At 47.2% G+C, this 12,745-nt stretch overlaps 1 protein-coding gene across 3 annotated transcripts in view; it reads right to left on the bottom strand.

Moving 5' to 3' along the window:
* The window catches only part of setd5 (SET domain containing 5), a 29,733-nt gene that overhangs the window by 6,112 nt on the left and 10,876 nt on the right, over positions 1–12,745 (bottom strand). The window contains exons 3-21 of one of the 3 annotated variants that reach the window (XM_037490019.2): positions 10,951–11,053; positions 10,342–10,601; positions 9,811–9,869; positions 9,533–9,720; positions 9,280–9,318; positions 8,078–8,368; positions 7,179–7,327; positions 6,949–7,066; positions 6,762–6,871; positions 6,336–6,570; positions 5,398–5,481; positions 5,090–5,251; positions 4,631–5,008; positions 4,288–4,545; positions 3,135–3,252; positions 2,693–2,922; positions 2,248–2,304; positions 1,676–2,161; positions 1,196–1,288 (exon numbers count right to left, since the gene is read on the bottom strand). In XM_037490019.2, the coding sequence (XP_037345916.2) occupies positions 1,196–1,288; positions 1,676–2,161; positions 2,248–2,304; positions 2,693–2,922; positions 3,135–3,252; positions 4,288–4,545; positions 4,631–5,008; positions 5,090–5,251; positions 5,398–5,481; positions 6,336–6,570; positions 6,762–6,871; positions 6,949–7,066; positions 7,179–7,327; positions 8,078–8,368; positions 9,280–9,318; positions 9,533–9,720; positions 9,811–9,869; positions 10,342–10,601; positions 10,951–11,053 (3,418 nt within the window). The remainder of the gene's footprint in view (positions 1–1,195; positions 1,289–1,675; positions 2,162–2,247; positions 2,305–2,692; positions 2,923–3,134; positions 3,253–4,287; positions 4,546–4,630; positions 5,009–5,089; positions 5,252–5,397; positions 5,482–6,335; positions 6,571–6,761; positions 6,872–6,948; positions 7,067–7,178; positions 7,328–8,077; positions 8,369–9,279; positions 9,319–9,532; positions 9,721–9,810; positions 9,870–10,341; positions 10,602–10,950; positions 11,054–12,745) is intronic. The other 2 variants (XM_037490020.2, XM_037490021.2) reach the window with 2 other exon arrangements.

Raw genomic sequence — 12,745 nt, 5'->3', positions numbered from 1 at the left:
CGAGCCATCCACGACTGTTCAGGAATGTTAACCCACTTGTCTTTCTGTGACCGAGGTGGGGAAAGAGCCCTCAGACTGACAACGAGGCCTCCATGTCTTCTGTAGGTTTACCACAGCTACACCCTCCCAAGACAAAAAAAGCTCTACATCTACAATGAAGGATTGAAAAGACACATGGAAAACATTGTAAAGTGAAACTATTAGGTGTCCAGTGCTGTTGGGCCAAATAGTGATAAACTTGGAATGTAACTATTGATCATCCGCTTAGACGGCTCCATTTTGGTGGAACTCTAATCTTTCGTTGGCCGATTTAACAAAAAATAAATAATACATTGAGTTTTTGTCTGATTTTCACACACAATCTGTATACAAAAAGAAAATGAGTTTGAAAAAGTATCTGAACCACTTGTCCAGGCTCAACATGAGTTGAGCACACCATTGTTTTGTGGACCTGATGGACGTAGCGGAGGAGTGAGACTTCATCTCACAGTCTACCTCAGGTCTTTAGTCTGACGGGTCAGAGGATGTGGGCAAAACTTCAGATCCATTTACAGAAATAATGATTAGAAAAGGCAGTGGCCTTTGGTCTTTGTTATTAGTTGACGGTTTCTGAGCCTCCTCCTGACCGGCCAAGGGGAAGAAATACTAAACATTCAATAATGAACCCTGCTAAGAAAGGCTCATGACTAGCAGCAGTCTTTAATACTGTCCACCTTTTAGGGAGGGTTGATCTTTGAAATATCTAGAGGGAATCTTTGGTAGAGCTATCCTTAACTCATGCGTTTCCTTCCTCTCAGAATACTTGGCCTGACACGTGGTCGGTTGTACGAGGACGTCCCTGGCAGCTGACTCGCGTTACATGAAGAACATCCTTCATGTCCCTGAGGATAGCAGCCTTGAATGGACGATGTAGATCAAAGAGACATGGGCTTCACCTCCACAGCTTCATGACCCGTTGGCCTTTTAAGTTTGAGGCCATGGACGAGCCTTTACACGCTTCAATGGATTTGACTGGAATGGCGGCATAAAGTACAAACTGTAGCTCAAAACTAGTGTGTTTGTAATTCAATGCAGGTCAGGTGGAAGGGGAGGGGGGCGGAGCTGTCGGAGCATGGGGTGGGTGTTGTATGCAGATGCAAAGAAACAATATTTACATGCACACTTCTAAAGATGTAGTTGTAGGGAGAATATTCACCATATTTTGTACTGGCTTGTATTCACTTCTTACAGCTATAGCCTGGTAATCTGGCTTCCCTGTCAGCAGACTAATGGTATGCTGGTTGGCCCTCTGCCTTGGAAGAAAAGTGGAAGAGAGACTTGGCAAAAAGTGTCAAGGAGCAGCGAGGGGGAGGAAGGGGGAGGGGAAGGAAGGGTCAAAGCTACAGAGTCTAAATCATTTCAGATAGAAACATAAAAGGTCAAAAAAAATGTTTTTACGCCTGTGGCTATTGGGTTTGACGACCTGACACAAAAAGGGACCAACTGATATATTTACGACAAAGCCAAGGAGCAAACACAGAGCAAGGGGAGAAAGCACATCATGAGGTTTGGCTTTTCAGTTGGCACAAATCACACTCAAAGTCATTCGTGCTAGAAAAAACAGATGGAACGCTCATTTAAAAAGGAAACAGACATATTTCACATTGTCCTAATTGCTACGACGTGGAGAACTTGCCTTCTTCTTCTGCGGTGGGTTGCTGGTGTGAGGAGGCGTGCCACTATCCGGGTAGCCTCCCCCATAGTGAGGCTCGCCGTAGGGCGGCGTGGAGCAGGGGCCCACGTCCCCCAGAGGCCCCTGGCCACTTATGGAGCTGTGGAAGGACTCCGCTGGGGAGAAACCACCTTCGGACTGAGAGAGGTGGCGGTCAGTGGCCACGGGGTTGCCCAGGTTCGCGTTGAGGGGCGAGCAGGTGTATATGAGGTTGAACTCTGTCCTGAAAGGCTGCTCCCTGTTTTGAGAGGCCAGGTCTGAGGGAGGGCACGATGGCGGGTTCAGGTAGCTGGTCCCTACAGATGATGGACCCTGGGAGTCGTGGCCTGAATGGCCTCCAGGGAGGGAAAAGTCATCTGAGGTCAGCGCCACAGGGCTCTCTAAGCTAGAGGGGAGGGACAGGTCGGGGAACTGAGGGCAAGGGATGTCAAAGTCTGTTTGAAGACACGGCTGGAGAAAGAACAGAGAGAGCACAGAATTAATGACTAGTTTACAGCCTTCACACACAACCCAAATGTTTCCAGACTGGTACGTACCTCAGGAGAGATGGACTCTGACCGGTGAACAGGCGAGGCCTCAGGGGACGAGATGTTCTACAAAGCAAAGAGAAAAAGCGCTTGAAAACGTTTAAATAAACCCTAAATTTACTCCGGGACATGTTAAACTATTTGATTTACATACATAGCAGCCCAAATAGACAAAAGAAAGCACAGTAGCCAGGCTAGTCCGTCACACAACGGTGGTGACGTGGTGTTTCCATAGAAACAGGTTTCATTATCGTTCTATTGGCTGGTACAAAGCCTTGCAGCCACCAAGGTCATGGGTGTCCAGCAGCAGCAGCAACAACCCAAACCAGATGGACACATTTAGTTTAGCTCTACAAAATGAACATCAATCGTGTTCCTGTGATTTACCAAAGCAGACGTGGTGATGCACGTGCACTATGTGAGCTCTGACTGCATCTGTGAGTCAAGCTCTCACCTCGAATTGCAACGGCGTGTTGCAGCGGCTGGCGGGCAGCGAGAGCAGGGGCGAGTAGATCACGCCGTTGGGCAGCAGCGAGCCGCAATGGTTGTGGAGCGGCGGGTGGAGGGAGTCGTCCGGGAGCGGGGGGGTAATGGGCGACAGCGGGCGCAGCAGGTGGCCCGAGGGGGCCGAGGTCGTCTCCGACGCGTACTTGGAGCGGCGCTTCTTAAACGGTGCGTTGAGATCTGGGAAATGTGGAAATAACAAGTGAGTTGGACCAAACGAGAGAGAGAGGGCACACTTCTAATAAGAAGAGGGTAGAGGAACACAAGACGGGAGGCATGCGTCTGGACTGCAGCCTTCAGAATCAATACCACCCTGCCGCTTTCTTCTGATCTAACGCTCATTCTTTGTCGGCATAAATGCATCATCCAGGTGGAGGTGAGGGTGTACGTACCGCCCGACTGGGGGTTGGGGGTGGACCTGCTACTGGTACTTTGCTGGGAGGAGGTGGACTCTGTGCCGTCCTCCACACTGGCTGAACAGCTCTCGTCCTCCACCTGCTTTATCCATCTCTGCATCAGAAAAACAGTAATGTTGGGTTATAAATATGCAAGAGCATCTTCTTTAAACTCAACCCCGCTTGTTCTTTAAAGTGGGTTTGGATAGAAACGATACCGGGTGATGGTAGTTACAAGTTACAACAACAGGTAGAATACATTAAATGACCAGTTTAGGATAGACAAAATCATTTAAAATAGTTGTGACAGGTCAATTTTCACCAAACAGAATACAGGGGTCAAGACACTAAAGTACAGACTACGCAGAGGCATAGTTTTGCAGTGCGGTTATCAGAGGTCCTTCTCCATAGTCAGCTTATTACCCTCTTCATAAAGCTTAATACATCTATTGGGGTAGATCGAGTTTAAAGAAACCGACAGTAGCACATCAATGTTCTGCTGTTGCCACATTTTAAACAGCAGAAAATCAATCACTCAGTTGGAGAAACATTTTTCCTATTGACGCCAAATTGGGGCTATTATCTATGCTCTTGGCTGTAAATTGACCTCGCAGAACACTGCGAGAGTTGGTTGTGTCTTTGGTGTTTTAATTGGATTGCCCTTATTCATAATAACAAACTTCTAATTGAGGAGCCACTCCTGCATTTGTCTTCCACTGCAGTCTGGTGGCTTTAAAGAGAGCATTGATAGATAGAGCAGTTGTCTGAGGGTGAAATATTAGGGCTCGTGGAGTAGAAAGGGTGCGCTGGGTTAACCCTGGCTGCTACATGTTCCATGTGGAAGAGGCCCTGAGCTCACTGCTCCCACTGTGAGGGACATGTTAAATGAGGATAATCATTTCCCCACGGGGATCAATAAAGGATACTTTCTTCTTCTTCTATTGGAAATATAGCGTACACTTGAACTGATTTGCTCCAGTGCTGCTACTTCCATTTGTCTCAACAAACTCAGTCTACTGTAAACAATACACAGAAAATCCACCTCTGGCTTCCAACTTTTTGGTTGATTAAGAAATTCCGCAAGCAATCGTTGTGATTCAGCCAACATTCCGCGTACATACGCCATCATAGGACTTCCTGCGTGTCTCACCTTCTTGTAGCAGCCGTAAGTGCCATCCATCTGGAGCGGGCGGGGCCGGTGTCTCTCGGGGTTGAACGGGGAGCCGAAGCGGACGTAGTGTCTGGGCGCGGTGCAGATGAGCGAATGGGAGAGGCCCGGCAGCATGTTGAGGGTTGTGGCCAGCACTGTGGGGTCAGTGGTTATCCGTAGCGGGCGCTCATTGAGCGCCTCTTGGTGCACCTTCTCCCCTCCAGGAACCTTGTCGTTCAACCACTCCGTCACCAGGTACTGAGAACAAAGACGGATCCAGGATTAATTAGGAATATCCTAAACTATTCTGAAATCCTTTCACCGAGGTCCAATGTCCTCCAACCTTCTTGGTCTTGGGGTAACGCAAGTTGCTTCTGTTCATACAGTTCAGACCATGGCCCTCTCCGTCTAGGAGATGACTCCCCATGCCGCTCTCTCCGTGGCCATGTTCAGAACCGTAGGGGCCCTGAGACGCCTCCTCGTCCAGACAGGCCGCCTGGTCAGCCGATGCCGCCGCTGCCGCCATTGCTGCCGCGGCCGCCGCGGCCGCCGCTTGCTGGGCGAGGGCCTGCCGCTGCCGCCGGGCTCTCTGCGACGAACTCGACCGGTAGCGAGAGATCCGGCTTTTGGACCGAGGCTTGGTGGGTCGCGCAGGTTTCGGGGGGGCTATGGGAGCGGGCGGGTTGGGTAATGAGGTCTTTTCTTCAGCAGGCGGCACGTCCTGGCGGTCATAAATTAATCATTAATAAAAGGGGGAGAAGAGAGGAATCATGGATGTACTAACTGGATTTTGCTCACTGACCATCACATAACTGGAGCGCCGCGTGCTGACCCCCACTCCAGCGTTGAGGGGTGTGGGAGTGTTCCCAGCAGGGTTTCCCGCCCCGTCCTCACTTTCCACGCCCTCCTCCTTGACTTCTGCTCCTCCCAGTCTCTTGCGCCTCCTTTCCATGTTGTTACAGGTCTATGTGAACAGGAGCAGGAAGAAGAGGGGCGTTAGACGGGAAGAGGATCACGGGGAACATTGGATTTAAGGTATTGGAATTGGAATCTATTGTCACAGGGGAAAGAACTGCGTGACAGCTGTACTGAATGGTTAACACGTCCTACTTTTTTACTGGAGATGGCGACCCCGTTTTCATCCACCTCCCCGTCCTCCCCCTCCTCCGCGTTCAGCTCATCCAGCAGTCTTTCCTAATGGCACACGAGGAAAACATGTTACATTTACACACTTTTCCAGTTTGTGGTCCCATTCATTTTAAGTTTGATCTAAGGATCTGTGTTCTGGAAATAATGTCCACCCATAGGAAAGGCCTGAAAACAAATTTAAATGACTATTCACGTGCGTGCGGGTGTAAATAGGAAGTAAACATTATTGTAGTCTTTAATAATAAAAAACGTACAAGCTTCAGGTCTTGCTTTCTCTCTCCCACACATCAAATTGAAATAGCGACTTCACAAGTCCGGTGACACAGCTGGACGTTCACCGACGGCTCCAACAGCAGCTGCATCCTCCGTATGGTGGAAGCAGACAACTTGCACATATAAAATGTTGAAAAGCTGCTGGTGGACATCATGGTGCACCGTGCCTAGAATTGCTTATCTATGTTGAATAAAGTCTGGTAGTCCATCAATTATAAAGGCTATTGTTAGTTTTCTTCAGGCGGCGTGACCAAACAGGAAAGGACAGGTCAGTACGGCCAAGGCCGAATCGCGTAGGAATCGCGCTGTGTCTGCGGGATCACTCATGAAGCTCTACGTTTCTGCCCGCATTTTCAAATTCCTCCATTTTAAAGGGTTGCAGAACAACGTAGTAGTGTGGAAGCTAGGCGTGAACCTAGCAAAAGATATGCGTATTAAAGACCTTAACATCGGGTGGATGTAGGTTTGCTTGACCCCCCCCCCCACACACACACACACACACACACACACACACACACACACACACACACACACACACACACACACACACACACACACACACACACACACACACACACACACACACACACACACACACACACACACACACACACACACACACACACCTCTGCGTCAGTGCCTCCCTGCATTTCTTTGGCCTCCTGGTGCTGGTTCCTGTCACTAGCGAGGCCGCTCTCCAGCGCTCGCCGGGCTTTTCTCCGCCGGGTCTCGGCACCTTCCACAGTAGAGAGCGGCGGCAGGGAGGGGGCGCTGGGCAAGCTCTCCCTGGGGCTTCGATTGTGCTTCTGCACCGGGCAGTTCTGGTTGCCCTTATGGCAGGCACAGTCCACTTTGTAATTACTGGGGGAGGGGGAGGGCAGAGGGGGGGATTACAATAGAGGACGGGAAACAAGACTTCCTGAAGCAGCAACTGCTTATGTAAACCAACCACCTCACTGACAGAACATGGGCCATTACCACATACTGACCGGCGTTAGTCTTTACGTCTAATACAGGTGGAAGGATGGAACCGCGTTATGAGCAGTACTGACCAGCTGTTGAACTCGTAGTCAAATCCAATGGTGACCTCAGCATCCTTTGTGATTTGACCAACGGCGTAGATACACAGATGAATCATGCCCTCTGCGATCATGTGCCGGACCTGGAGAAGGGAACAGATGTGTGAGTTCACTTTTTTTTTGGGGGGGTTACGAAGAGAGGCTTCGAGTGTTGGCTGACCTCGGCGTTGGGCGTACAGGACCTCCGGAGGAAGCGGGCGTCATTTCCAAAGGTCCTTGCATCGACACACATCTCTACGTCATTAAACTTTGAGTAGAACAGCACAAAGGGGTAGGGTCTGGGAAGAAAGAAACCACGTGGAATCAGCACTGCGATCTGCGAGAGCCTTTGCACCCAGACATTGGAAGGGTAGCGCAGAGAAACCCAACAACAAACAAACGTGATCTTACTTTTTGAAGAAGTGCCCGTTCACTTCAAACTGCTGTTTGAGCATGACCTTTCCCCGATACTCAATGACGAGTGTGTCTGGTTCCAGGTTCTTGGCTGCACGTAGGATCTTCCTATGTTTCTGCACTCGGGTTACCCGCCCCAACTGGAGCTGCCAAGGGCACATTACAAATTATTTGCAAAAGGCAGAACATTTTCAAACATGTTCTAGGAATGCATAATAACACAACTGTGAATGGTTATTATCACGCAAGTGGCGATTTATGGGATAAACCTGTGTACTGATCATTTTACATTGGATATAGCAAACAGTAATAGTTTGGCACTGGGTGAGTGGCGCTTGAGTATGGATACGTATATGAAGCTTGTGTTATTTATCTGGAGGGAAGCAACAAGGACAGTTTATATGTACGGCTGGTGACTGGTCTCCTTTGGCCAAACTAGTCCCCAAGTTTATATACTTTGCATTAGGGTTAGCTTCAAAATATATCTTCCCATACAATTTCACATGCATTCATTCATTCATTACCTCACCAATATTAATAATGAATAGACAAAACATTTAGAAATATTTCATTTCTCTGACTTTAAAGTGACATCATATCAGTATTCACATTAGTTTGAGAGACTGATCACACACACACACACAGACACATAAAAAAGGTTTAAGCAAGCTGTTGAATATTTTTGAGAAAATACAAAGTTAGAGATACATTACAGGAAAAGTAAACATGCTCGCTTTAATGTCCCTTTGTTGTTATGGCCTTAATACTACACCAGTGTTTCCCCTAGCGTTTTAATAGGGGCCGCCCCACTCACACTGTACACTTTCTGCATGTTGCACAAGCACGCATTCTGACAAAACCAGCTGATAACAGTTTATTTCAGGACTGGGGCTGACCTGCATCTGTGAGCCCAGCACAGTGTTGTTGCAGGCCAGCTCGGTGCGGTTGATGGTGTCCATGGTGTCGACCGAGGCGTGGATCAGCGTGGTGGACGAGGGCGTCACTGCATTGCTCTCCGTTTTTGAGACGTTGGTGCTGGCGGCGCGGTGGAGCTGGAGGAGTGTCTGGACGTCGGCGCTGTACTGGTTGGCCAGAGCCTCCTCGTACTGGTCCGTCCACTGGCGGATCCTGCTCTCCCATCCCTCTGCCGTGTTCTCATCCAGCACGCTGGCCTCTGTTGTGGAGTTCTAGACAGGAGGACAAGACGGAGCCGGTTGAAGCATGAGGCTGATGGTGCTGGACCATGAGTCTGCGTCTTGCGACGACGGGAGTCCTTTCAATTCATGGTTCTAAAAGGCTTCCGCGTGTCGCAAAGCATTTCACCTGCAGAACAATAGGTGTTCTGTTGAAGACGACCTAGAAAGTGACGTCTTTGTGTGGAAGTCGTTGGTTTGTTGATTAATTAACCAGAGACTTTTTTGCCTCGTGCATCACCACTGCTGCTGCTTTTCGATGCATTTTTTTCGCGGACATATTTGTCCCGTATTTTCCTCGACAACTTTGTTCACCTCTCGACCGGCAAACCGATGTTTGCGGAGATCAGCATCCACTAGGAGGACGCCAATCCGTGTGTCCTATAGTCCGCCAATGACGGGTTGTATAAGTGGTCATCTCCTTGCGCGCTGCGTGAGCTCGCAAAGCTGTTGACGCAAGTTTAGAAAAATGGGTCGACACACGCAAGAGGGGTGAAACGGCAGCAAGGGGTTCTTGTGTCTGCGTGTCCTTCCGTTTCTCTGAAAACCCAGAAGGATAAACTAGGCTTAACTAATTACAACCTTGGAGGAGAGACGCCACCCGCACTTACAGGTTCATACTTGTATTTGGGGATTCTACTAGAACATGTTTACATGCTCTAGTTTAAAAAAGCATGGTGTCTGTCATAATATACCCGTGTTCAGAGACATTTTGTTTGACACTTTCTACATACATCTGGTATAGGCGCAGTGTCAATACTGTACTGTGTGTGTGTTTCTCCTTAGATGGTACCTTTTGGTGAGTTCACATTTAAAGAGCACCTAGACAGGTTTGTTACTATAAAAAAAGACTTTCTACAATATAGGACAGTTAACGTAAACGTCAGGTTCACTTCAGTCCTCACCTTCATCCTCATGGACTTTCTAGAACCCTCTCTGAAAGCCTGAGGGAAAGAAAATTAATCCACATCAATACATGGACATGATAAACAGCAGGTGGTCTGCAATAAATAACACTGGTAATCTTAATGAGGCAAGTCCGTAGCAAATACAATTACAGCTCCATATTGGGCTCTGATCTTTGAATGCTCTTGAATTAGTCAGTAGACGTGTTGCTAAACTCATCCTGAAGCACTCTGCTTCCAACAGGTTGCATACCTTGACCTTCTTGCTCTTCTGAGTTCCACGGGCCTTCTCTGTGCTCTTCTTTCTCTTTTTAGACTTGCTCCTTTTGACCCGGTTGACGGTGAGTTTGATGCTGGTGGGCGTATGCTGGGTGGCGGTGTAGGAGATGGTGGAGGGCGACACCTCTTCGTCACCACTCTCGGTAGCACTGCTCTCTCCAGCTACAAACCAACCAGCAAACAGTCACCTGGCAGCACTTTACGCACTACTACGGGGAAATAAATGATTGAACCAATGGAAAGAAGACTTACCAGAGACATTTTCTGGTTTTCTGTGTTGGCCTTCTGCTCCTTTCCTCCTGTCGAGACCCCTGCAGATAAAAGACACAATAAAACACATCAGCACCTGAAGGGACAATAGATGAAATGCAAAACATGAAGTCAAGTCAAAGCACACGACAAGGTTGAACATATAAACTCAAAGCAGGTAGTCGGATTTAATGCTTTCTAACACTGTAATCCTACTCATGTGACCTCCAACGACCAGCCCCTGACCACTAGCCAGAGAGCGCTTCTTCCCACACTGTTTCCAAGCAACAACACTGTGCAGCTCCATCGCAGCCCTCTCCAGTAGCAGGAAGTGAACACAGGTGGGAGAGGACTCACATGGGGTTCTGTTTGCTGCTCTGAGCCGGACACACGGAAAGTGCTAAATAAGTTCTATAGAAATTGTGACGTGCAGAAAAAGGATTCTAGCTACAGCAGGTATGGGAATTGTCTGTTGACTGTATATACATGAGCAATAGACACATGTGGAAATCAGAACAACAGCTAGTCTCTAACCTGCAGTTGTCACACTTGATGAGCAGGCCGTCCGGCGTCAGGCAGTGACACCAGCAGGACACGGCCCCGTCCTCCTCGGAGGAGCTGTCGCTGTCGGCCGAGTTGTCCTCGGGGGCGGCGTGGTAGCGGGAGCCGCGTACCACGCCGTTGAGGTCCATGCGGGGAATGATGGCTTGGGAGAGCGGGGAGGCGGGTGGGGTGGGGGGAGGGGGTGCGCCATAGTTGTGATCCTGACAACACACAACGGAAGACTGTTGCATCTTCAAACAACGTGGGTGTTCAGGCAAAAAGAAAAAAGGGAAACGGAAAATGGAGACGAATGAAAATGAGGGCAAAAAAAAAAAAAACAGGCATGTGAAACAGTACAGCTGTTAACAACTAGTAGCTTTAGGTTACAGGACTAATAGTACTATCTTTAGTATTACTCTGATCTATTTCAATAGAACTGAGTGATTAGACAACCAGAAAAGAGATTAAGTGAGTTATTATTTTAGCTTTCTAAATGTTTCTACATTTCTTCTACTGAGGAATAGAGAGTAATACACATGTTGTACAAGAAGACATGCTATGATTAGATTTGATGGTTGGAAAAGAACTGTATGAACTCACAGCATATGGTAGTCCACAATACCCATGACTCTGTGCACTGCCACAGCTGTGGTTGTTGTAGTTTTTCTCATTCACTGCAGGGCTTGCTTCAACTGCCTCAGGGCTGGAAAAAAAACAACAATATAAAACATTATTCTGAAGAAAAACACATGTATATAACATGTCATCACTTTTCCTGGGTACATGAGTCGGTCACTAGATGGTGCTGCTACCGAGAGCACAGGTCTTTAGGAAATGGAATGTGGTATTTGATTATGTTATGAAACTCCTTTTGCCCTTTAGCTGAGGACCAGCCCGCCAGTGCAGAACCTTGCCTTCCCTGCCCTTTGCCCTCCAGATCTGGAACATTTCAAAATGTCAAAAGAAAGGTCATTTACACCCTTGAGTTTTGTATAATTAAGCATACGGATTAAAAAACAAACAAAAAAAAACTAATGTGACCAGGTGGCATATTACGCCCTTTTCTCTTTTCAAACTAATGGAGGTAGTTCCACCAAATTCTACGAGGCACAGGTGGAGGGATTACTGCTGTTTGGGGGAACAGCCTACAGCAGGGGACCCAATAGGCCGATCACCAAGGCAGTGCCAGTAGAAGAATCTCTTCACCACGATTATCTACTAACTTTGTCGTGCTAATTAGCAGCCATGGTTACTAATGGTCACATTTAATTAATTCAAAAGCAGTTGTTTTAGATTCTCCTGGTATGTAGCATCATTGTTCTGTTACCACTACTACTCTTACTCGTTCACCCAACTACTCATGATTATGTTGAATCACTTTGTAGTGAACACTAAAACATATGTGCAATAAAGGTATGTGTACATATACAGATATTAATTTGGTACTAAGCTACTGTGGCCTTTGCACTCTTGTGTCTTGTCATTTTTATCATTATACTGCTGCTCTTGGTTTTCTACCATGTATCTTGTGTGGACTGTCTTATCTAGTTGTAATCTCATTCTTTGTGACATTTGTCCAAGCACTAAAGATGGAAAATAGTCTCTTAGGTGCATGTTTGAGTGGGTGATTATGTGATTAGCATTATTGACAAATATTTGTTCAGTCACATATTTGCAATAAGAAATAGCCAGTAACACACTGGACCCATTGAGACTATTCAACACCACATAAGACACAACAGATGAGATTGCTAACTAACTTGATGTGTTTACTTAAAAGACTTTAAATCAGCAGCTCTTGTAGTCCTGTATAGGAGTCAGTATGATATATTGCTTCAAAGCTCATGGTGAACTGAAGCATCACATACTGTATTTCCTTTATTTCTGTATGGTGAAGTTCAGTGTTTGGCAGACTGCACTTCCTGTCTTTCCGGCAGACTTTGTGGAGAGCACAAAAAAACTGCTGACAGGATATCAGAAGGAAGCAGATTTATTAAAACCCACGGTTCTTCAGTTGTGAAGAAATGGCTCAGCCACTTCGCATGAATGTACTGTGTGGCTTTGGATCAAAGAAATTGAGATTGGAATCCCAGAGTCTTAGAGGATACCCACACCAGACCTCTAATGGAACAGGAAAGGAGAGCCCCAGCAACTTATTCACAAAGTTCTTCATTGATTACTTTTTATTGATTTATAATAAGCACCAGAGAAACGCATAATAAACAAAGCACCAAGCAACATTGGTGGTCAGACATCATATAGCTGGTTAACAAACCTCAAAATGACATTTTCAGTACTTAATTACACATAACCCTCCATTGTTGTTGTTCCCAGAAAGTGATTTTAAAAGAAGGCGCATGCACTACTAAGTATGCACGGTGAAGTGCTGCTCAGC

The sequence above is a fragment of the Pungitius pungitius genome, chromosome 8 (genome assembly GCF_949316345.1).
Source record: "Pungitius pungitius chromosome 8, fPunPun2.1, whole genome shotgun sequence".
NCBI lineage: Eukaryota > Metazoa > Chordata > Actinopteri > Perciformes > Gasterosteidae > Pungitius > Pungitius pungitius.
This window is presented reverse-complemented; position numbering and strand designations above follow the sequence as displayed.